Below are 26,299 nucleotides of genomic sequence, written 5' to 3' on the forward strand. Positions count from 1 at the left end.
GTACGTAATAGTATACAGTCTCTTTAATGTTTCATGTCTAGCTGTACGTAATAGTATACAGTCTCTTTAATGTTTCATGTCTAGCTGTACTTAATAGTATACAGTCTCTTTAATGTTTCATGTCTAGGTACGTCTACCCATCTGCAATATAGATCTGGCCCAAGTGGAAGAAGCCACTAAAGAACTACAGTGTATAACTGGGGATGGTCATGTAAGCATTTTTCACGTTTTTATTTCTAAATAACATATTTTATAAGTAAGGTTCAATCAAATTTAATAGGACTGTTAAAGGGAGGGTTCGCGAAAAATGAAAGGGGGTATAGACTTAATGCGATAAAAAAGCGCTTTTGATCACTACTAATCTTACTTCTATCTGTTGCGTCTATAAGGAGAAAATTGTTAAAGACGTCTCATACTGAATAACTTAGCGCCCATACAAATTCAGAAAATTGCAACATACGACTTAGACCATAAAAAATCAATTTAATTTCAAACAAATCATTCAGATATTACAACCTATAGTCATCGATTATCTTTCGCCACAATTGTATATAGTTTATATTTTATAATACTTTTTAGTTAATTTGTTTTGAATTTGATTATTTCTCTTGTCGCTTGCGCAACTATCTAAGAATGCCGCGCACCACTCACATTTTTCGAAATCCGTTAAAACGATTTCTAAAAAAATAAAATATTATGAAATATAAACTATATACAAATGTGGCGAAAGATAATCGATGACTATAGGTTGTAATATCTGAATGATTTGTTTGAAATTAAATTGATTTTTTTACGGTCTAAGTTGTATGTTGCAATTTTCTCAATTTGTATGGGCGCCGCGTTCTACGGCATGAGTCGTTTTTAACAATTTTCTCCTTATAGACGCAACAGATAGAAGTAAGATTAGTAGCGATCAAAAGCGCTTTTTTGTCGCATTAAGCCTATACCCCCTTTCATTTTTCGCGAACACTCCCTTTAAGGTAAAATAAAAGGGTGTATCTAGACGAAAGCCTAAACATTTTTTAGTTGATCGCAACCAATATTAGCTATATCTGATGATGTTCTTGTCTCGAGAAATTGATATAAAAATGTGTCATATATGTATATCTACATCTATCTGTATACTAAAAAAAAGACATTCATATGTATATATGTTGCCTATAGCCGGCCAAACGGCTGGACATATATAAATATATGAGTTTTCGTATGACTTAGACATCTTTTTAAACCAATTTCTTGAGACAGGGACATCAGATAGAACTAATATTGGTCGCGATCAACTCCAAAACTTTTTAGGTTTCAGCCTTTACCCCCTTTTATTTTACTTAACAGTCCCTTTCAGGATGATTAAAAAACGATTATTTTCTTTGACAATGTTCTCATCTATCAATAATTTTGAAAATCATTTTCTCTTTCTTTGCTTATGGAAATTTTGGTTTAAGTAAGAAACTGGATACGTAAGTCTGATTATTCAGATATTATACATGATCTACAAACTAATCCAAATCTGACAAACATGTGATATCCACCAGACAAAATAAAAAGAATAATTAATCACAATACTGTTTTACAGGGAAAGGTTTAATGTTAATTTTTATCCCTTTTGATATTTAAACGACCTTTTATTACATTTAACAAAACTTATAACTTTTATAAAAAAGTATCGTTTCATCATTTTCCACAAAAACTAAAATGTTCCAACATACATAGGCAGTTTAATGGGGGGTGGGGTGACTTACAAGTTTACAAATTATGAGTAATTTATCAAAAATATGTTTGGCTCTTTATCTGTGCAAAAAAACCGCTTCTTAACCTTCCCCGTACCGCAAACATTTACAGAGATATTAGGCAAATTAAATTATTACAAACCTATTGTTTTTTTTTCAATTTTAAATGTTTAAAATGCCAGACAGCAATTTGGTAAATTCAAGACAAAAATTTTTTTTTAAGCAAACGGTAGCGTTAAGGTCGTCACTAATTTCCATTGTTATCAAGACACTTCGCATAATTCAATTCAATTCAATAAATCATAACAGATATTAACAAAACATGAAAACATTAAATATATGTGTAATAAAATTATTATTTAAGATTAAACCCCTTTTGTGATATTTCTAAAAAAGAAAATCTTTAATTTTTAAATTCCATCTGAATCCCCGACAAGCGCGCCCTTGTTCAAACAAATAGATTCAAAATTAAAAATGAATGATAAAATTTGTCCTCAGGAGTTTCAGATTAAAGCTACAAGCTTTCTCATGGTATTAAAATACAACATGCAATCCAGATACATAATACAGAATACAGAATACAGAATACAGAATACAGAATACAGAATACAGAATACAGAATACAGAATACAGAATACAGAATACAGAATACAGAATACAGAATACAGATTACAAAATAAAAATTCCAGATACAAAAAAATGATACAAAATACAAAATACAGGATACATCAGGTTGTTTAGTTACTTTAATGTCTCTTGGAATATAAATATATAAATATGGTAATTGGTTTTTAAAAAATCCATTTGAGGGGAAAGATTATCTTCCAAAAATAGTATTTTATTAAGTTAAAAATATTTAATCTCCCAGGTTAAAATAAATAACAAAATAAAAATAAGTGAAACTCCAAATTGTCCACTTGGTAGATGAAAAAAATAACATGTATAACCCCAGATGTGACCTAATCCTCTGTGTTTTATCAGTGAAACTTAATTCTTTCTGTTTCAACTGTGAAACTTAATTCTCTTTGTTTGAATTGTAAAGTTTTATCCTTAAAAGACGACATTTATTCCAAAACAAAAATGGCGACCTGAAAATTTACCTAGTTGTTCTACTTGAAAATAAAATCTTATATTAATGAAAAAGATATCACGAAAAGTCGTCGCCATAAAATTTGTTATTAAAAATAATAATAAAATATTTTCTTTTTTCTCTGCCATCAGTATGTAAGTTATGTATGGGTTAAATTAGAATAGTTCACAATAGAAAGCTTCGAATTGAGAGAACTCAGATATGAATAAATAAACAAACAAAACTAAAAATAAATATGGAAAATTGAATACAAACAAAATTGACAGATTTAAAGTAGATATTATTGAATTATGTTAAATCAGAATTTAAATATTCGAATGTACTTTAGTGAAGGAGACATGCATGTTATAGTTCACATTTAGTGATTTTCAAAAAACATGAGAGCTTGATGGTTTTCAGATATTTTAGAACAAAAATATATTTTTCATGTTTTCTGAATATCACTGGATATTACTTGCTTGATCACACTGCTTAACACTGTAATCATCAATCATTAGTTAGTACTATTAATACTGAATTAACAAAAATATGAACATATAATTATTAGAAAAAGGAGAAAACAACAATCTAAAAATATAAAGTTAACAAAAAAGAATTCAGTTTTGTAATTTGTTAGATAAAAAGTCTAAGTTGGAAATATCAAAGGTTTGTTACACCATCAGGTTGCAAAGGGAATAAAATTAGAGTTTGTAGCAAAAACTCAGTTCTTTTATAAGAATAATGATAATTTATACAAACAATAGGAAAACAAGGGGTGTTTGAAAACAGACCATTGTTTGTCGTGGATTTCTTTATATTTATCTAGTTTGGATCTAGCGTTTTTAAAAGAAAAATTAGAACTTGTTCATTAAAAATCACAAATCTAATAATTACACCATATAAAAGTTGTATCACTTCAATCATTCGTTTTTCATTCCCTTTAAACATTTTCATTTTTTAAAAAGCAATTTTTTCTTTCAAGACCCCCCCCCCCTCAAAAAAAAAATATTCCCGAGTGCAGCTATTAGATGAATTACAACAAGATTGGTATAAATGAGATTAAGAAAATTAATTTTGTTTTTTTTATAATCTTTACTCAGAATCATTATTATATACCACTGTATTTTGTATCCATGTTTTTTTCAGTCAAATATTGCAAAATGTGGGAACGCAAAATAATAGTCCGAAAGGAACTGAGTTTTTGCCACAAACTCAAATTTTCTGATCCCTATGTAGCTTTGCAGCTTGATATGGAAAACCTTTAATCTAACAAAATTTCTCCCAAAAAAGCATATGTTTACTTTAACATCGGGTTGCAACGTTTAAAAAATTAGATGCTGTGACAAGAATTCAGTTCCTTTAACTATTAAAACATTAAAAAAATTGACGTTTAAAGAACAACACAAACATTGATCTATAAGAAAAATACAAACTTTACCCATTGAAAGGTTTTTGAAAACAAATTGCACAAGGTACAGCAAACAGGCACTGGACGGCTGGGAGGGGAGGCCGGTCGGTAAATATAAGGTACAGCTACCGGATGGCTGGAAGGCCGGTCGGTGAATAAAAAAAAGCTAAAAATACTGACCTAAACACTTTGACTAATTGAACATTAATTAATTAACCATGCCATATTTACAAACCCCCAGAATTTAAAATTAATTATTGCCAAAAAACGTACGATGGCCGGATTTTAAAACTTTGATCCTGAGAATTGGTTTTATAGATTTATAAATACATGAAATCTAGATAATTCTTCGAATGAATATCTATCCTAATTCTTCACATATCCTTGGCTATAATGCCCTTTAAGGAAGGGTAGGGGGCTTGAAACATATATTTAAACCATCTACCCTTTTATGAATTAAAGATTTAATAATTTTAGAGAAAAAAAATATTTAAAATATAACAGCGCAGTAAATTATTACTTTTGATTCACTACATGATGTAAAATTTAAACAATAAGACTTATACACATCATTAATCACATTTTGTATTGCTAAAAAAAGTTTTATTCTAAGTAAATAAAGAAGGTCCTTCAAATGTTAGCCCCGAGGGAATGTGTATACTGTATATATAGACTAAGGTCACTTTGGAATATCAAGTTTCTACCGGAGCGAGAAACTTTTGATAAAAGTTAACAAAACCGAGTATATTTGGATTATCGAGTTTCTACCGGAGCGGGGAACTTTTAGTAAAAGTTAACAAAACTGAGTATACTTTAGATCTATACACAATTGAGCAATGATACAAGAAGAACTGGCAATATTGCAAACATTTTTAAAAGCAAAGATAATGGGTTTTTTGTATAAAAACTTGAACAAATGAACTTGCAATTTTTTTTCCTAGGGGGGGCTGTCATAAGTGGTGCAGCAATGTCAAGTCTACGATCATATTTAGTATAATAGACATAAAACAACATTTTTTACTGATCGCCATCGTTTAAAGATAGTTTTTTTTTGCTTTAAATGTGGTGTAAACGAATATGATATATATGATTTGATTTTCTATAAATTCTGAAATAAGATGTTTACGAAATCAATTTATCGGAGCACCAAACCTAATGAGAGCATGAAAGGGGAAATTTTGCGCTCTTTTAAATCTAATTAATTAATCTTATAATTATTGACAAAACTTCGGTTTAGTGTTTCATATTGTCTAAAGTTTCAGTCACTGAGTGTGCAAGATAAAATGTGAAGATTTGTTCAGGGAAATACATTATAATTTAGAAAATAATACTTTGAAACAAATTGTTCACTTTCTCTGGAACATTTATTTGAACACTTGCCTCCAAATTATATTTTCTAAATGAACCTGATGTTGTGTATACCATTGATATTTCCAACTATGCATTCTGCAAGATCTATATATATAGTTCTCTTTACTATATATATAGTTCTCTTTACTATATATATAGTTCTCTTTACTATATATGTAGTACTGATTTTCTCGACTAATTGTAGTAAAAAATGACACATTCTGTTTCAATTCCTTTCAGAAACTAAAAATAAAAATTTCAGTAAAAATATTTAGAAGTTTAATTCCTAAAGTATCTACTATCTTCACATAATTGAATATTGAAAATAAATAAATTATATTTTTTATTGATTTCATTTCCTTTATACCAATACTTACAGGACTATAAACAATAAATTTGGCCAGACTCAATTTTGCTAACATCAAAACTTAAATTCTACTTGAAAAATAATAACCCTAGCTGTTAGACAGCACAGGCCAATGAGCCTGTTCTGGCCGCAGAGCTCAGCCCCTACAGGGAAAAAATGAATATTTATTCATAGGGTGATAGACATGTTGTTTATACATATATAACTACGGCATACCTTTAGAGAGGTTTATTAACCGTCCATACCCATAGTAAAAAACTTTTTTTAATTGATCCCTAATTAATTTTGATGGTAAAACTTGGATTTATTAACACGAAATACTTGATTTTGGAGTACTTATAGTCTTACACAACGAATTGCACATTCAAACTGAAAATAGGAAAACGAAAAGGGATTTCCCAGAAGGGGTTTTTCTTCTATTTAATTTATTACTCCTTGTTGCACGTATTTTTATATCACATGAACTCTTAGCATTCACAATTAGATTAGCATTAGAGGGGGTATGTGCTTGTCATCCTGAATTTATAAAACAATTACAAATGTAAGAAAACATGAGAATTTTTTTTTCTTTATTTTGGACTTTTACGACATTTGTTTTTCATTTTATTCTGCTTTTGCAGATGTCAAATATACAATTTTTTAAGACGCATAATATTAATAAATTACTGTTTAGTAGATATATCTTACATTAGAATTAGCAGTATAAATAGTAATACAAAGTATAAACAATGTAGAATTGTAGAACTATCAGAAGCAATTTTTGTGACAATGTAATGATTAGCAATACTTTAGAATTAGAAGCAATAGAGCTAGAATTAGGGGCGTCATAACAAATTTCGAACAAATAATTTTAGGGAGAAAAAATCGAAAATTTCCTTCCCAAACATTTGTGAAAAGTTATGATGCCTAATACTAGGAGCAAGGACAACTTTTGAATGCGATAAAATTGCACCGCTTTTAAAAATAACTGTAAAAATGATCTAAATTGAATATATTCCACCTTCCAATTATTTTTTTTAATTACTTTATTTTTCAGTTGGGAGATATTTGCTTTTCTCTTCGCTATATTCCAAATACAGGCAAATATATAACAAAATATGCACACCGTACCACAAACAGAGAGTTCAGAGCTCGAACATTTTCTAATTTTAATCCCGTTGTGGTCCAACAGGTTCATGTCAATTCTTTTTGAAAAAAATAGCCTAATCATAGGCAACAAAGTCTTTAGTGATATGTAATGCCTGATGAGGTACTTTGTAATCCTTAACCTGATCAAAATGTGGAAGATATTGTTGTTTTTCTAGCTTTGGAAGTTTTTTCACTTTCTCAAATTACTACCATATCTATAGAGTTGTATGTACAATTCCTATAAAACCTTAATTCGTCTAAGCAGAAATGACGAAGATTTTCTAATTTTTCTTTTTGAAAATTCATGATTTTCAATTCCAGTTTGCTCAGATAGAGGTTTATAGGGTACCTATGTAAATCAGGCACGTACTTTATTAATTGTAAGGTCAATTGTTAATTTTAAATTTTTTTTAAAGTTTAAGTCCACAATATTAATTACTTAAGTTCTGAACATTCAAAATTAAATATTATCCATGAAAATCTAATAAAAAATATAGAAAAACTTATATAAAATTAAACATTACCGTTGATTTCTATAGAATAATTAGCCTGCCACAGAATAATTGGTTCTCAAGAACATCATTAAAAAATATTCAGGGCGTCTCACGAAACAAAACTTTAAAGTCAATATATTACCGGATATATATATATAGTATATCATTCAGATTTTAATTTATCTAAACAAAAACCATATTTGTCGGATTCTGAATGAAAATCTCGATATTTCCGGTAATTTTGACCATACAAAAATGGCAGACATCTTGTATATTATATAACCTATATGATTTAGGAAAACTAAATATCATAGTGATGGAAGCCAAGAATCTAAAGAAAATGGACGTCGGCGGTCTTTCAGGTATTATATCAAATAAAACTGGGATATATGTATGTATAATGTTACACTTGGGGGTCCAGACATCTCAAATATTGTTGGTTCCGCTTAAAATTGTATTCAATGTTTCAAGATTTAGGCCGGCGCTCAATTGAAACCGGTTTTTGGCTGTACTTAGCTCAAATTCTTAAAATTCGGACTCATTTTAACTTAGATGAGAAATAAGACATGCATATATTCTAGGTTTCTTTAGGAATTCATTATCAAAGGTGTTTCAAAGTAATATTAATTATAATGCATCTTGAAATTTAAAAATTAGAGAAAGATTGAATTTAAAATGTTAAAAGAGTTTTTTAAGTTATTTCTGGGTTGCAAATTTCTTCCCAAAAATATGTTCGAATTGTATAAAATATGTTGGATATCACAGTGGATATTCTAGATTTTCAAGTAATAAATATGTGATGTCACACAGTAAGCTGCCAACGGCGTTCACAACATTTAGGAACTATGTACACTCAAATAGATTCTATAAAACAAAAGATGGCAACGTAGAATTTGTGCACTCTCAGTACAGCTGTACGTTTTGACGTCACAAGTGTCAATTCAGTTTTTTTGTCCGAAAAAAATTATTCGTAATAGTGATAATTTCAGAGCAAAATAAGTGCAACTATATGTGTTCTTTATTTTCTGTTTTTAAAATTTTATTTCATCTTAGAAAACATATGTCAACAAATATGAGAAAATTTAGTGTTCCTTGTTATATTTGACACTTGTGACGTTGTGTATAATTGGTCCATTTCTCTGTTGCCACCTATTGCACTTGATAATCTGTTTGTGTACACTTAGTTCCTTCTTCGATTATAAGTTAAAAGGTTAAAGAGTACTCACGTGAATTGGAGATTATTGTTCCATGCTCTCCCCTTCCTCGAAGACGACCAAACCATCTTACGATTAAAGAATTGGGTCCATGAGTCCTCTCAGGAAGAAAGATATCTAAAGGTTTTCTATATTCCTTCTGATCTTCCTAGATCAAGGTGTTCCAAAACATCGTACAGCCGAAAATATACATGTTTTATTAAACTATAAAGTCTTTAAAAATAATGTTTTGCAGGCTAAACCGCACAAACTTATATTTAATTATTATTAATTAATTAATTAATTATTTAATTAATTATAATTTTAAGACAACTTTTCAAACTAAAATTTTTTTTATTTAAAGGTAAAAGTTGATGAGTATTTTTGAATATAAGATTAGGATTTTTAACTTAACATTTTGTTTGAAATATTGAACTTTACCGAAACCATTTCGAAATATAGAATATATTTTTAAGAGAATTCTAGGGATTTCTCACAACATTTTTTGTCCCTTCAATCCTGATCGTTATTTCGAAATGTTGATGCGTAAGTTCGATATTTAGAAAATGTTAGATGAGCATTGAACTCGGAAAAATGTAATAATCCACTTTTTGATCGTGACACTCTGGAGTCTGGACCTTAGATTAGAACTTTTCAACTTCAACCTTTCTTCAAAGTTTGCTTGCCACTTACCAAGTAGATTTTCAGAGGATAGTGGGGGAAATTCAGGCGATGGAAGGAGATTTTTAGGGGATAGTGGGGGAAATTCAGGCGATGGAAAGAGATTTTCAGGGGAAAGTGGGGGAAATTCAGGCGATGAAAAGAGATTTTCAGGGGATAGTGGGGGAAATTCAGGCGATGGAAAGAGATTTTCAGGGGAAAGTGGGGGAAATTCAGGCGATGAATGGAGAAGGAAAGGAGGGGGGAGTGAGAGTAAATAGAGAGGGGAGTGAAGGAGAAGGGAGAGGGAAGAGAAGGGGAAGGGAGAGGGAATAGAGAGGTAAGGGAGATGGAAGGGAGAGGGAAAAGAGGGGGAAGGGAGAGGGAAAGGAGAGGAAAGAGAAGGGATAGAAAGGGAAAGGGGGGAAATTATTAGGAAGGATGATAAAGAAAATACCGATCTGTCGATATTAAATATTTTTATTTTTCTATTCATCTTCGTCCCATCAACCTATCATTTAGAGAATTTTTAATATCATGATGTAGATAATAGATATCTAAACACATCAGACGTCATTATTTACATTTTTCAAAATGGCGTATACAATGTTACCCATAAATGATGACTTCAGTAACGATTATACGAAAATTTTACAGTAGTTTTTCCTGGTGATTATTAAGGATGGGCACCTTAGACTTTTTTCATTTCGGTCGTTCATCGTTCGTGAACGACCCAATTAATCGCATTTTTTCAAACGTTCTCAAAATTATCATTTATCTTCCATATATTTTGTCCGTTTTCTAATTGAAAGATCGTTCAGTAAAATCGTTAGTTTAGTCAAATTGTTTGTTCAGTAAAATCGTTCATTGGTTTTTTCGAAAAACTGTTAAAAAAATCGTTCGTTCATTAAAAAACTATCGTTTTTTAAAGTTTGTTCTGAAAAATCGTTCGTTCAGTAAAAAAACAATTATTTTTTATTATTCTGAACAATGAACGACACACTTTTTCGCGAAAGATTTCGTTATTTCTCAAAAATCCTATCCCATAGTGTACTGCAGCTTTCGGGAGAAGTGTAAACAAACCTATGGCTTGGGTTGGCAAGGCTGAAATTGTTCGTATTTCTCCCAAAAGGGATTTTAGGAGTAATTTCAAGTGATTCTCCATTTGTAGAGTGGCTAAACAACAGTGACAGCTTTACACATGTGTAGAGTGACATGGTCCGATTAACAACATTGACAGCTTTACACATGTGTAGAGTGACATGGTCCGATTAACAACATTGACAGCTTTACACATGTGTAGAGTCACGTGGTCCGATTAACAACATTGACAGCTTTACACAAGTGTAGAGTGGATACAAGCATTATCTTCTTAGAATAATTAGTTAATATTGGATACAAGCATTATCTTCTTTGAATAATTAGTTAATCTTGGATACAAGCATTATCTTCTTAGAATAATTAGTTAATATTGGATACAAGCATTATCTTCTTAGAATAATTAGTTAATCTTGGACACACGCATTATCTCTATAGATACATTTTCTATAGACTGATATATATTTTCTTAAAACAGTAGGTATAACAGGTTTCTATAGACTGATATATATTTTCTTAAAACAGTAGGTATAACAGGTTTCTATAGACTGATATATATTTTCTTAAAACAGTAGGTATAACAGGTTTCTTTTTATGTATCTTCAAAAAAGTACATTCATACACACTAATTCTGAATATTGAAAAAATTGTAACTGGCAATTAAAACGCAGTATACTTTGATGTATGGCTTTCATAAATGCTTTAACGTTCTCCAGGAAAATAACATAAATATTTGCAGGTTTTTTTCAAAACTTGCTAGAGAAAAAAAATTACAGTGATAACCAGTTTAAAGTCATAATTTGAGTCTAATAGTCGTCTTTCTGTTCCAGAGTTTTCTGGTTCTCACTGTTCATAAATGTANTATTTAAAAACTACATTTAATCTGTAGATTGAATTTCAAGTGAAAGATGCAGAATTTGAATCTGAATTTGAATGATTGAATCTATTATTTATTTTGTGGGGGGTAGATTCTAGTCTAGAGAAATTGATTGAAAATGTTTCCTTTTCTAGATCCGTACGTGAAGTTGTCTCTAATGCAGAACGGCAAACGAATCCGCAAGAAGAAGACGACAATTAAAAAGTGTACACTTAATCCTTACTACAACGAATCCTTCACATTTGAGCTTCCTTTTGAATATGTTCAGGTAAGACAATGTGCTTTCCTTTAAAAATAATATTGGTAAATCCTCAAAAATTCATATTATTTATAAATTTGGCTCGTTTGTCTTTATCCAATTAACGGATCAAATCGTCTGTATCGGGCTCAACATTTTTTGTGGTAACTCAATTGATTCCAAGGAAAGAGCCTGAAAGTCTAGATAAATATGTACAACTGTTTCGTTCAAATATAACGAATTGTGACTCTGAAGTAAGATCTCCAATGAAAATCTGATTAATTTATTCCAGAAATGTTTTGTTGATCATCAATATGCTAATTATTTGGAAATCTTAGAAGGCTTACAGGAGGGGAGGAAAGCCAGCCACACAAATTTTTCTTCCGAGCCAAATTCTTCTAATTTTCTCACCCTAGCCACCTCGGAATCCTCGTCCTTTGATCATAACTGTTTTTAAAGTTTCCAATTCTCAAAGATAACATTATCTTCTCTTTATCTAGCCACGTCAGGGCATAAAATATTAATAGACTAAAGTATTGCAAAGATTACATAATGTTGGAATCTTAAAACCCATGAGAATGATGTAAAACTTTATTTAGGTAAACCTTAAATCTCTTCTGCCTCTGTAATGGCTAACCTTCCCAATATAAAATAAATAGCAATATTTACATACCTCTGCCTATCATTTTCCCCAATAAACTACCCCAAAAAATTCTATGGTTTTCACTATTAGTAACTAAAAAACTTAAAGTAAACTTAGAACTATTTGCAACAGTCAACACATTTTTAATTTTAATAATTTATTTTAATTAAATTTTACAATATTTTTAAATATTTATATGATATATTTATATTTTGAGATTTCTAAATTTCTTGTTCTTCATTTTCTTCTTGTTTGTAAATCTTTCAATCATATTCGGCTAATTTTGAAAATAAAAAGAAAATTTTTTTTATGTCCTTGTAATTTGCCACTTTACAAGAAAGAACACTGTAATTAATTGAGCTAGCTGAAGACTTTGCTATCTTTCTTTTCTCAGAACTCTATATAGCTAATTGTTTACTCTTGAGTTGCTTCTGACTAAGCAAAACACAATTTCCTAATATTTTCTCTTCCAATTTTTTCTGTTTAATTTTCATTTTTCTTCTTGCTTCTTGTTTCTTGTTTCTACACTTTGAGGCCTCTCCAAATAGTTATTTTGACATCAAGTTGTGGAGCAGGTAGGAGAGAAATAGGAGGTTTGTAGGAGGAAGGGTATAAGTGATTGCTCCCTGTGTTCCTTCTATTATATCTTTCCGAGTTAAGGAGCATAAAGGAAACCCATAACTGAACCCCTTATGTAAAATGGGGAGTTGCAAGCCCTAGAGCCCCATCGAAAGGAATCTTCAGCAGCAGTCCAGTCCCCTCAGCTGGTCGAGTAAAAAACTGGTATCCTTGTGCATGGCTTGTATACCCATCAGGGGTTAAACTCCTTCGTTTAGATTCACCAGGCTGAAGGTGAAGCCTTGTTTTATTCTATTTACATTCCTTGCTTCCCCTGTAGGATACGAGATGTGGAGCTAAACGCAGCTCTCCACAAAACTGTAAACCCAGGACTGCTATAAGATATTTCAGTTCTTTTCTAAGGGCGGTAGGCAACTGACAGTCTACACATAGAATATCTGAAAATGCGCATAAATAGGTGAACATTTTAAAAAATATTAACCTTGAAAACTTTAATGTAATCATGGAACACACTTTTTCGATTTACAAAATCAAATATTTCATGTATTCCCATAGTGCCTAACGTGGCATGATTTAAAAAAATAGTTTTATCTTGGAGGATTAGACACTTTAAAAAAAGTATTATTGGAAAGACGAGGATTTTGAGTTTGCTCTGACTAGATTATGAGGAGAATGTGGCTCGGACGAGAAATTGTTGTGGTTGGTCTTCCTCCCCCCCCCTACAGTGTTTTTTCAATGTTATTCCATAAAAATATAAGGTTTCTCTGCAGTCTATAGAAACTAGACAGGTTGAACATTTCTGAATAGGTATATAAAGTTCTAATGACGTTTGATCTCCCTATATACCAATCATTTTATTTTCGATTCATCATGTATTTAAAAACTACATTTAATCTGTAGATTGAATTTCAAGTGAAAGATGCAGAATTTGAATCTGAATTTGAATGATTGAATCTATTATTTATTTTGTACTAGGCTTTTAGGGCGCTTCGCACCCATCTTCTATTTAAATTGTGAACATGTTCTTTTTGTTTACATTTTAAAACAAAGAAAAAAATTTTGCGGATTTAAAAAAAAAAATTCGCGGATTTTCAAGAATTTAGATTTTAAATTAAAAACCTTTAAAACACATTTTTTTTATTTTTATCATTCATAAACCTTCCCTGTGGTCACGTGATGTCCCACAAAAAAATTGGGCCCGATCAGTTCAGCCGTTTTGACGTTTATTGAATACAAACAAAAAGACAGACAAACAGACAAGCTAAATTTATATATAGATATTCTGGTTCTGTACTTTTATGGATTAAGTTTTGAAAGAATAAAAAAATCTAAAATTTTTTTTTTCACGACCGAATTTTCACAAGAATTTTAAAAGCATCGTTGTGAATCTCACATGTCACCCTGAAGTTACAGGTTTCATCTATATGTAACCACAAACTATCTGGTTGTTTCCATTCTCCTTTTTGAAATTACAGGAACGTGCCTCGGATATTATCTTTGTTTAAACAATGTGTGAACACCTCAAACAATTTTACAGTAAACCAGAGAGTATAAAATTTTCAAGAGTAACCAGGATTTTCTGCACCAGTCGAATATTTCTTTATTAAAAGGCAGTTTACCAATGTCAACTGACCCTACTACCTTAGATATATTTTTTTCCTCCTTTAAGAATTTTAATCACAGTACTTTCATAGTTTTGTCGTGTACTGTACTGTATGTAAACATACGCTGAACGTCCTTGTACAGAACTTATCATCACGCAAGGAATTTGAACTGCCTTGACAATAAGAAATACTTTTCACGAAGTCTGGTTTCGGCGCCGTGGAAATACAGCGCCGCTTAGTTTTTAATAAAATTTTTAAGGCCCAAATAAATGTCAATCAATTATAGTTGACCAGACCCTCAACCCACTAAGTGCCTCATTAGTGAATACTCCGTAATATATTATTCTCTCTGTAAATTTGTGTTTTCCTACACATCAGCCAACTCAAAATAAACAGCGTTTTAACACTCAACCACCATCTATGTTTATCCTGCTACAGTAGGACTCATACAACTTGTGGAATATGAAGAAGACTTTAAGACTCAAGTTGTAATTAATTTTGCTTCTAAAAAACTTTGCGAAAGTAAAAGTTCTTTCTTGTTCTTTTATTAAAACTAATTTACAACTTTGAAAATAAATTGTCTTGTTTTTAATCCTTGCCTTAAACAAGTTTCAGAATAAAAAAACCTAATCTTAAAGATGGGCGATCTTGTTTAAGTTACATTATATAATATTTAATTATGTAACCATGAATATTAAAGGTTACCCACAAAGGATTTGACTTCATGGGACGATTTATACAGATTTTTTTCCCGTTTACACCGATTTAGTTTTTTACATTTGTGGATATTTTCAACAGTTTGCTTATAGTCTTGATTAGAAATTGAAATTAATTTCTAATTTTAATGAAGAAAACTTTAATGAATAACGTTTACAGAAACTATAAATAATTAATATATATTTTGTTAATTAACTTTTAATTTTATTATTTATTTTATTATTATTCATTAAAAAATCAAGCATAGAATCATTTTTTAATCATTATTGTTTTGCATTAAAAAAAATATGAAAATTCCTCTAAATTCCTTTACTCAAAAGTCTAGAAATTATTAATTATTTTTTTAAACAAAGTTTTTAAAAATATTTCTTTAAATCAAATGGGTCAAAAATTGGTCATTTCTGACCATAAGGGCTGTGGTAAGGCCCTAACTCAAATTTTGGACCGAAACCTTGTGTAATTAAAAAAAATATTTATTTTTTTAAATCACGAAACCTCGACCACCCATGAAAACCTTACCCACCTACATAGATAACATGGTCAGATTGTAATTAGGAATAAAGACTAATCCTGAATTAATGATCTTTAGCGTTCTGAAAATTTTAGCAAACTTTAACAACTAAGTGTTTATTAGCCGCAGCGCTCGGCCCCCTAGCCCAGTTTAGCCGCAGTGCTCGGCCTAGATTAATGGCTGCAGCGCTCGGTCCAGATTAATGGCCGCAGCGCTCAGCCCAGGTAGAGTCCCAACCAACCCTAACTCCCCTAACCCACGATAAAGATAACGGTAGCAGGTTGTAATTGTAATATTAATAATAATAATATATATTTCGGACAAATTAGATACATTGCTGTAAAAGTCCGTGGACTCAAAAGTCTAAATTGAATAGCAGTTATATAATGTGAACAAAATGTGTGATTGTCTGTAATAGATTTCGCGGTTAATTACTCGATATATGTATTGATATTGTTTATTGTGGCCTATGATGCATAGATAGAACTTATCACGTGACCTGATGGTTGGATTTGAGAGTTACGGCCTTACCACTATCCGGCTTTAAGAATTGAACCCAAAAATTACAAAACCAGTTTTGTAACTTAACTAAAAACTAAAAAGTTGATTGTTTAGAAAATTCATAAAAAACCATTTGAAAAAATGCTAGGTTGCAAAATGTTACATGCTTTCACTATTTCTATTCATATTTTCGATTTGCTGATTCAACCCCCTTAACTGAACCTTATTTTACTTTTTTCTAATTCTTAGAACATGCCTTCTTATCCATCCCAAGTTTTAGAAGTAAATAATTTTACATTAAATTATAAATTTATAAAAATCATTTACTAATTGTACAATATACAGGCCACGTACTTCACCTACTAACTACCAAAGCGTACTGCATATTTGATGTTTGTACTGTATGATAAGGCCATAATCTCCCTACATCCTTTATCAATAAACTGTCTTAATTGTACACTCAAGTTGTTTAGCAGGACAGGCAGTTAACCACCAGCCCCACTTGGTTCTTCCCACAAAACTCAGATTTTTAAATCTGCAATATCTTTTTAACCTGATGTCGTAACTTCTGATAATTCAAAGGAATAAATTCTTATCAACAAACTTATATTTCCTCATCCCCATATCTGTGCTACCTGATTATTGGATCAAACAGAATTCATAGCTTGAAATATCAAAGGTCTAAAACATCCAGTTTAGAAGATAGAAAATCAGAGTATGTGACAAGAACTCAGTTTCTTGGAATTCTGTTAGATCGACTAGTCTCAGGTTTAAATAAGAAGAGTTTACACTATCAGGTTTCAAAGATATAAGTATTAGAACAAATGATTTTCTTTTTCAGAGTGTCAGTTTGCTGGTGACAGTTATAGATTACGACAGAGTCGGGGGGAATGATCCAATAGGTAGTTTTTATTTTATCCATTGTTGAAGAGAGCCCTTCTTACTTTTTTAAGTGACTGTTTTTTATTTAAAACTTTTTTTGGAAATAATCGTTCTTATATTTTTTAAACTAAGAATGCTTTGAAGTATAAAACAACGGGGTCTAAAAAAGATATATTTTTTCTACTTTTCAGGAATAGGATGCTTATTAAACAATAAAATTATATGTTTTTAATGTGTTAGTGTAAATTTTTTGCACCATTTATTTAAACAAAATATTTTTAAGATACATTAAGCATCTAACATGCTTACTAAAAGCTATGAATGTTGTAAACCAAACCAAAAACATTCCCCATCTAACTTTTTAAAAAAAATTACTCATTAGTGATTATACAGGATGTCCCAATAAACATGGGAAATGAATGACGATTTCCATTTCGTTTTTGTTAACGATTAGCAATGTTATAACATAATTTCAAAAAGTTATGTCTTTGAAGGGAGTGTTCGCGAAAACTGACAGGGGGTATATAGGCTAACGTTGAATCGAATTCAATGGTGATCGCTACTAATCTTATTTCTATCTGTTGTGTCTGTTATGAGAAAATGTTTAAACACAAGACAACTCAAACCGAAGAGCGTAGCGTCCATACAAATTCACGGAGTTTCAATATTTCACTCAGATCGTGACTAATTCAATTTAATTTAAAACAAACTATTTAGATATTATCACCTATTATTATTGAATTTAATTCGAGCCATTCATATATTTCAGGATATGTTTTATTTGTTTTATATACGATGTACTTTAAACGATGAATTTTTTGGTCGCTAGGTGTCGCCCCCACGTGGAACCCGTGAAGCATCGAGAGCAAGACACCTAGCGGCCAAATAATCGTCAATTAAGGTTTATTTTACATATATGAAATATATGAAAAATATTATTAAATATGAACAATTTACGAATGCATCGAATTAATTTCGATTATTATAGGTTGTAATATCATGTCAAATGTCAAATTCAATTGAATTTTTTACGATCTCAGTGGAATAATGCATTTTGTGAATTTGTATGGACGCTACGTAAGCTACAGTAAATTTAAACGCTATAAGTTTTGTTACTCTGCCAACCATTGTAACGTTAATAATGTAACTGTAACGATCTAGTTCCCGAATATTCTCTCAATACTTAACTCTAACTCTAAATACTCATTCAATCCTGACTCTATCTCTAGCCAATCCTGGCTACTTACGTCCGTATGAAACGAAGGTTGCTATGGTACTAATTTATTGATAACAGGTAAAAATAGATTGATCGGGCGAGCCGGACAGAACATGTGATAAAGCATAGATAATACAGACAGATAAACTATATATTGATACTGAACTTGTTACATAACGTTTCTGCAAACCGTTGTAACGTTTGTAATGTTTCTAACGGTTCTGCAAACTGTTGTAACGTTAATAATGTTTCTAACGTTTCTTCAAACCGTTGTAACGTTCACAATGTTTCTATCGTTTCTGCAAACCGCTGTAACGTTAATAATGTTTTTGACGTTTCTGCAAACCAATGTAAGGTTAATAATGTTTCTAGAATTTCTGCAAACCGTTGTAACGTTAATAATGTTTATAATTCAAACCATTGTAACGTTAAAAATGTTTCTAACGTTTCTGAAAACCGTTGTAACGTTAATAATGTTCCTGTAAAAGAATAATATAAACGGTGAAAGATACAAATGTCCGTTGTTCTTAAACAGGAATTTTCCGAATTTTCTCATTTTACGACAGTAAAGTTGAAATTAAACAAAAAGCAAGAAAATTCTAAGAATTAGAAGATCAGCAAAACATTCTACGGATTTCAATTTACCTTGCTAAATAAAATCAAATGTAGAAAACACGTCAAAATAAAATTATTGCACGTGAAATGGAAATCTTGTATATTTTATACTCCTCTTCTCTGAAAAAAAAATGTTTTGAATTTCGAATTATTATGTAATAGAAAAAAATTTGATTTTCTCATTCCTGTGCGTAAAATCAAAACTAGGAGGAGCTGAGTCGATTCAGTATTGTTGTATAAATTTGACCTTCCCCATCTGTCTAGTTCACAGTGAAATACGATCCGTCACTCAATTCCCAAATTTCTTTTTAAACACCCTGTATTTACCCAGGTGAGATAGAGTTAGGGTGTCAGGCAAAGGGAGCTGAACTACGTCACTGGACAGAAATGCTGGCTACTCCACGACGACCAATCGCAAAATGGCATACACTCAAGGAGATAAAACGTAAGTGCTTTGTGGATAAAATGGCATACACTCAAGGAGATAAAACGTAAGTGTTTTGTGGATAAAATGGCATACACTCAAGGAGATAAAACGTAAGTGGTTTGTGGATAAAATGGCATACACTCAAGGAGATAAAACGTAAGTGGTTTGTGGATAAAATGGCATACACTCAAGGAGATAAAACTTTGTACGTAGTTTGTGGATAAAATGTCATACACTCAAGGAGATAAAACGTAAGTGTTTTGTGGATAAAATGGCATACACTCAAGGAGATAAACGTAAGTGTTTTGTGGATAAAATGGCATACATTCAAGGAGATAAAACGTACGTAGTTTGTAGATAAAATGTCATACACTCAAGGAGATAAAACGTAAGTGGTTTGTGGATAAAATGGCATACACTCAAGGAGATAAAACGTAAGTGTTTTGTGGATAAAATGGCATACACTGAAGGAGATAAAACGTACGTAGTTTGTGGATAAAATGTCATACACTCAAGGAGATAAAACGTAAGTGGTTTGTGGATAAAATGGCATACACTCAAGGAGATAAAACGTAAGTAGTTTGTGGTTAAAGGAACTTATTACTCATACTTTAACTTAAATGGAGACTCTTTATCTTCATATGACGTTACTGATACTTAACTTACAATCATCACATTTAACAAATAGTTATTGTGCTAACAGATTTGAAGCTAAAAAATCCAATTCTAATTTAAGTTTTCAATTTTTGAGTTTGTTTATAATTAGTGAGCCGCAAAATTTATTATTCTTTAAAATAAGCAGTAACGTCATATGAGGATTTAGAGTGTCCATTGCTATGTAGGTCGTCTTTACCTTCACTGGAGCGCATCCAGAGTGTCTACCTTATTATACAACCTTTTGTTAAAACCTATGATGTAAAACTGTGACATATAAAACTTTGGTAGAAATCATAGTTTAAAATATCAAAGGGTTACCATTACGAAGGTTTGGAATTATTTTAGGATTATAGTTTAGGCAAGTTATCAGTTCATTTATTATTAATTTTTCATTGAAGGAATTGTTAGTTTTAATATTAGGTAAAATAAGAATACTTTGTTCGTATTATCGAACTTCTGGAAATTTTGTAATTTTGAATATCTTGTTCGAAATAGTGAACAGAATCTTAGGGATTTATCACAAACGTTTTTTATCCCTAAGAAGAGTCTGTTCTTAATTTTGAAGTTATGATACAGTGATGACGAAGACATGGAATAGGAAGACGACATTATAGCAATACTTAAGTGTATTTAATGTTGTTACAAAGCAAATAGTTTTTGCCAGACACAAATCACTAATTTAGTAAAATTTCCTGCTAATTGGACTTTTTAGAAACTTAATTCTAAAATAGTCGTCTTTGTATTCCAGAGTTTTCTGGTATTACGAATAAAATGGTAGAGTTTCTCTTCTAATATAACAGTGGTTTTTGTATAATTAATTACACGCTGAATAAACAGTTGTATTCCTTTTTATTACAAAAATAAACAAGTAATAGTAAACACAGCCATGTGTATATACTATATACAATGTACAGACTACAGGGTTACCCACAAAGTATAAGACTTAGTTTACGAACCTGACATCATTAATTTGACAATTTAAGATCTAATTTGGTCTTTGGCCTTGAATTTCGCCTTTTAATTAAATACTTAAAAAATGCTAGAAAAGATACAAGCTTCCAACGGAATAGGAAGATTATTGTTCCATCGCAAATTCCGTATTTTTACGCATTTCTTACGTAGAAAGCTGAATTCCGCGTTGTTCTGTCCCGCGCTAAAATACGGAATCAGTTTGACGCAAAAGATGCTCAAATTCCACGAAAAAGTGCTAAAATTCCGCGAAATCAAAATGCGAAGCTGGGTTCCCAAGCTAGTTTGGATAAAGGATAAACATTTTCCTACTAGTTGCGTCAAAACTTTCTCGGAGTTTCTGATTGTTCATGTTGATGTCTTGTAAAGAAAAACTTGCTTCATTAATTACAAAGGTTAATCCCACATTCTAACCACAGATGGGACTAACCAAAAATAAATGTACTGACTGAAGAACAAATATAAAGTAAATTTATGCTTACATGCGCAATTCACAACGGCACAACCCTTAATCTAGGCAAAACTAATGGAAAAATCCTTGTGTTCTTTCTAAAAATTGATGATTTTTCTTTTGGCATGTAAAAATGACGTATGCATCAAAGACTACAGGAAGGAATTTATCTTATTTTAATATAGAAGAACGCCGATATATTCCTAGCTCATTGCAATTCAAGGGTACCATTGTAAATCGGACATGTTTCTCTTTATTAGGAGGGTCACTTAAAAATATGTCGACAGTCCCTTTAACATCAATTGGTATCATCTATGTGGATTATGTGGATTAAATGATATCAAGTCAACCATTCTAAAGCATAGCCAAAATTGAAAAAGAAAATACGAAAAATACGTGAGTAAATGTTGGGAAAGCAATATTTTAAACACTATTATTGTTCATCTATATATAAATTTAGCTTGTCTGTTTGTTTGTATCCAATAAACGTCAAAACGCCTGAACCGATCGGGCCCAAATTTTTTGTGGGACATCACGTGACCACAGGGAAGGTCTATGAATGATAAAAATAAAAAAATGTGTTTTAAAGGTTTTTAATTTTGTAAAAAAAATTTAAATTCTTGAAAATCCACAAATCCGCAAAATTTGTTTCTTCTTTGTTTTAAAATGTGAACAAAAAGAACATGTTCACAATTTAAATAGGCCTTAAAAGCCTAGTAACATTAAATTTCAACAATATATTTTAACTAGAGGTCCAATTGCTTAAAATTTCATTGGAAGGATTCAAGGAAAAATTTAACAAGTTTAAATTTTTGGAAAAGTTTATAATTATTTCCAACTACTTTACAGCGAAGTTATAAGTGAATTTAACTTTACCAAGGGTTCCCATGACCAATTTTTGTCTATAATACATCCAGAGCGCAGCAAGGGATGTTTTTTAGACAAAAATTGATCTTGGTAATCCGTGGTTAAGTAAAATATTGAATTTTCCGATTTTAAACAATTTTATCGTCTTTTGAGAAAAAATACGCGATTTTTTTCACGAAAACTTTACAAAGCAGGTCGTTATTTTACTTGATTGTTCCGAGGAACGTTAAGCAACTTAACGTCCCTCTGTTCAGGGGATCATAGGTTGGCAATGTTGGTCAAAAGGCGATAACATTTTAAAAAGACATTTAACTTTTTTAATTAAAAATGATTTTCTTGAGAATAGTCAGACCAATACGCTGTAACTGTACCCTAGAGATAAAAGTGCATTTTTATGCATAATGTTGAAAAATTAAATAAATGAATTTATTCACAAATGCACGATATGGGGTCCACTTAAATAAACGAGTGTAAAAATATATGATTTATATTTACAAAAATTACGAATTAGAATAAGCCATATAAGCTTACATCATAGAAACAAAAAGAATGAAATATAATGGAAAAGTACAATATGGAATTTAATTGAATTGTATAGGATAGAATAAAACAGAAAACAATTGAATATGATGTATGTGTCTTGTATTCTTTCAAGGGTTCTATCCAAGGGTTCTATATATATATTATAAATTGCATATCCACCACATCCATCAGAGAATCATTATTTATGCACACACACTACAGACTCTTTATGTTCTTAGAACAAAACTAGAGGGAACCCGATCTAACCCCTTTAGAGACAAATCAATATCATTGCACAGTTTCTACATTACAACCATTGTATATGAAAATTGTTACCCTTTATTTACACTGCAAAAAGTCTGTTATTTCATTTGTTTAAATCCAGCCGCATTATGCAAAACATGATTTTTTAAGATATTTTAGAAGTTCATTAAAGATCAATGAATAATGTGTTCAGTTTAAAAACTCCTTTACATTTTACAAAGAAAGTTTTACATCATTTTACGCATAGTAGGCACCAAGACAAATTGTCTGGGGTAGTATAAAGAATAAGAAAATATGAGAAAAATCACAATATTACCTGCAAGCGTTACAGATTTTCGCAAAAAAATATCTATTTTGCAATTTTCTCATTAACAGTGCAAATTATTGGTTATGAGCGCCCGTTGAACTTAAAGAGTATGCTATGCTATGGTGCATCTTTTTTGTTGTTCATAATGTTTTAAAAAATAAATCATTTTAGAGAAAAATTTGAATTTATTTTTGTGGAAAAATAAGTTTGCAGTTTACATTAAAAGGAATCATCATTATTTTAATTCAAAACTTAAATGTAAAGATCTATATACGGGATGGGATGTCATTTTAATTGTGCAAATTTTGAAACATTAATGATGAACAGAAATATAGATCTGGTTACATTTATTCAGTGACATTTTTAATCTACAAATAATAACGCTTTGTTATCAATTGGTTCACTTCTTTTTCTTTAACAGATATTCAAAATGGCCACCTTCCCTTGCCAAAGTTCTCAAAAATTACTCTCTTAAGGCTTTCACAACTGGAACAGTCTTTTTGTTAGATGATGGTAAAGTTAACAAAGCTGAGTTAATCCTTTGTTAGAAGCATAGTTCTGAACAATCCAAATCTTGGCTTCTTTAGATTACATCATGTATTGGAGTATGGCTCAAATGAAATAACTGAATTTGTACATTTTTTGGTATTAAAATTGTAAATTTTCATTGTATACAACAAAACGTTTATATTTTGATTTCTCAAATTTTTGTACAGATCGGAAAAATTCTAAACAATAGCAAAGTTACAACAGTTTGAAAATTGGCAAGATTAAAAGGACACCCTGTATATATCTTTTGCACGATGTCGCTGGAATTTTTAAAATCACAATTTCAGATCAAGCTTTTATCATTTGAAAAGGTAATAATTCCAGGAAGACTCAAATGTTGTGGCATGGAAGACCGTACAGTTGTGGCTTATTTTTGCCGGAAGACAAAAAAAGTTATATGTGGCACGGAAGGGGAAAATGTTGTGGCCTTGGCCGCCTGCCTTCCCTTTTAAGAGGGTTTCTTTTATTTTTTTCTGTATAAATATCATTCAAACATAACCCTCTAATGTAAACCTACCCAAGGGTTACGCAAGTTTTTATAAATGTATATCTACTACCTTAATTAGTTGCTAATTTAACGATAAGGTAAAAACATAAATTATTGTTTTTCTTTCATATTTGTCAGTTTTGGATTTATTTTTAGAACTTTCTCCAATCAAAATTGCGGTTGAACTTTACTGTATTTTAATTTCTCGCTTTTTACTATATATCATGTTGAATCCTTAATACATATTTTAGATGGTAGAAGTGGATTAGACCTGTTCAGAAAACGCGCTGCTTTTACCAAAGTAAGAAAAACCATTTTCAATATTTAAAAAGAAAATACTTTAAAGTGTTTTATTTGTACAATATTCATAAATTTGAAATTTCAATGATTGTATATTGTTAGTTTTTTAAAGTTGACTCTAAGCATGAAGCTTGTCTTACGTTTATCTGAACAATTTCTCCAGTTTACAATTTTACAACTGTATTGTTTCTAAAGAGTTTTAGCCGCAGAGCTCACACCAAAAATGTAAAAACCTAAGATAAGCAACTGGCATTTGTGATATTGCTTTTTAATGAAAGGTAACTTGAGTAGTTTCACAGATGTGTAAAGAACTTAATTATGGACTTTGTAACTGCCGGAAACTGCTCTAAAGTTTTCATATTTTTTTTTTATTTTATCACAGGCATTGTCTATGGAAGCGAGTGATGCAACCAAATCTGCTCTGTTCTCATTGAAGAAAACCAAGGAACACAAAATTACTAGATTTTACTTTATTAATTTTTTAAACAACATCTTGAAAATTTTTCTACAAATAGCGTACTGCAGTTTTATTGGGAGGAAGGTAAAAACAGGAATTTCAGTACACAAAAAAAAGATTGGAGATTTCTTATTCTAAATATTTCCAGATTTTCACCAATAGAATTATAGGTTTAATAAAAAAACTGACTAGAAGTCAAGTGAAATTATTTTAATTGGGTTGGATTTTCAATTATATAGAATTATAGGTTTAAAACTATGGGATTCACAGACGAACAATCTTTCTTTCTGAATTTTATCTGAAATATTTCTATTTGAAAATCAACAAATGTTAGGATTTGTTTGAGACTGGAAATAGAGAAGATATAAAGAATTTATTCCCCTTCACATTTTATACCTTTTCATCCAAATATACTTTGTTCAGATGTTGCTGGATAGAGAAGATTATATTGATCTCGTCTTCTTCTAAACGTTTGTTTAAGCGTAATTTCAAATGACATTGCATGTTTCGTATTCACAACGGTACGAAATTAGTTTAAGAAGGATGAGATATTTTTCTTGCTGAAAATTAAGTGCCTTCGGGGACCATGTTACCTCTGCATTAAACAAATAAGGATTTATCCGTCGGAAATGATCAGTCAAGGTTTGAAGAGTACAATTCTGAATCGGTAATTCGACTCCATTAGTGGAGAATCAAATGAAATTACGTTGATAGTCCCTTGAAGTCCCTTGAGATAAAAATAGGAAATAGGTAAAACCGATTTCCTGTATTATGTTTTAATGCTTAATGTTCCATCAGGATCCTGGAATAAAAACATCCGCCAATATTTGTAGAAATAATTTATGATTTTAAATTGATTTGGAATTAAATAATTAGATTGTTAACAGCTATTTTTGTTATCCATTTTTAAACATTCAAAGTTTTTTTATTACAATGCTTAATATTTTCTGGAACCAAAAATATTTTCTGTCACCTAAGATTTTATCAAACGATTTAGCAAAGCGTTAAAATTTTGCGAATTGTAAAATAAGACCAACTTATCGGAATTAAATGGTATCATCTCAGATTCTCGTGGAGCATTTTTAATAAAAAAACTCGAATGTTAAAAAATGTTTTAAAATGGCGGACTTGCGTTGATGAATATTGATTTCATAATCCTATCCTT

General features: G+C 30.7%; 1 protein-coding gene across 1 annotated transcript in view; it reads left to right on the plus strand.

The window, feature by feature from the left end:
- LOC111703377 (synaptotagmin-1) overlaps positions 1–25,272 on the plus strand; it is a gene marked incomplete in the record, with an annotated part of 40,353 nt that extends 15,081 nt beyond the window's left edge. Inside the window, 9 exon segments of the mRNA XM_023475300.1 lie at positions 128–211; positions 2,949–2,951; positions 6,958–7,000; positions 7,840–7,905; positions 11,506–11,639; positions 17,006–17,066; positions 19,209–19,322; positions 24,629–24,678; positions 25,060–25,272. Coding sequence (XP_023331068.1) covers positions 128–211; positions 2,949–2,951; positions 6,958–7,000; positions 7,840–7,905; positions 11,506–11,639; positions 17,006–17,066; positions 19,209–19,322; positions 24,629–24,678; positions 25,060–25,272 — 768 coding nt within the window.
- Positions 25,273–26,299: the final 1,027 nt, after the last annotated feature.

The sequence above is a fragment of the Eurytemora carolleeae genome, unplaced genomic scaffold (genome assembly GCF_000591075.1).
Source record: "Eurytemora carolleeae unplaced genomic scaffold, Eaff_2.0 scaffold539, whole genome shotgun sequence".
Lineage (NCBI taxonomy): Eukaryota > Metazoa > Arthropoda > Copepoda > Calanoida > Temoridae > Eurytemora > Eurytemora carolleeae.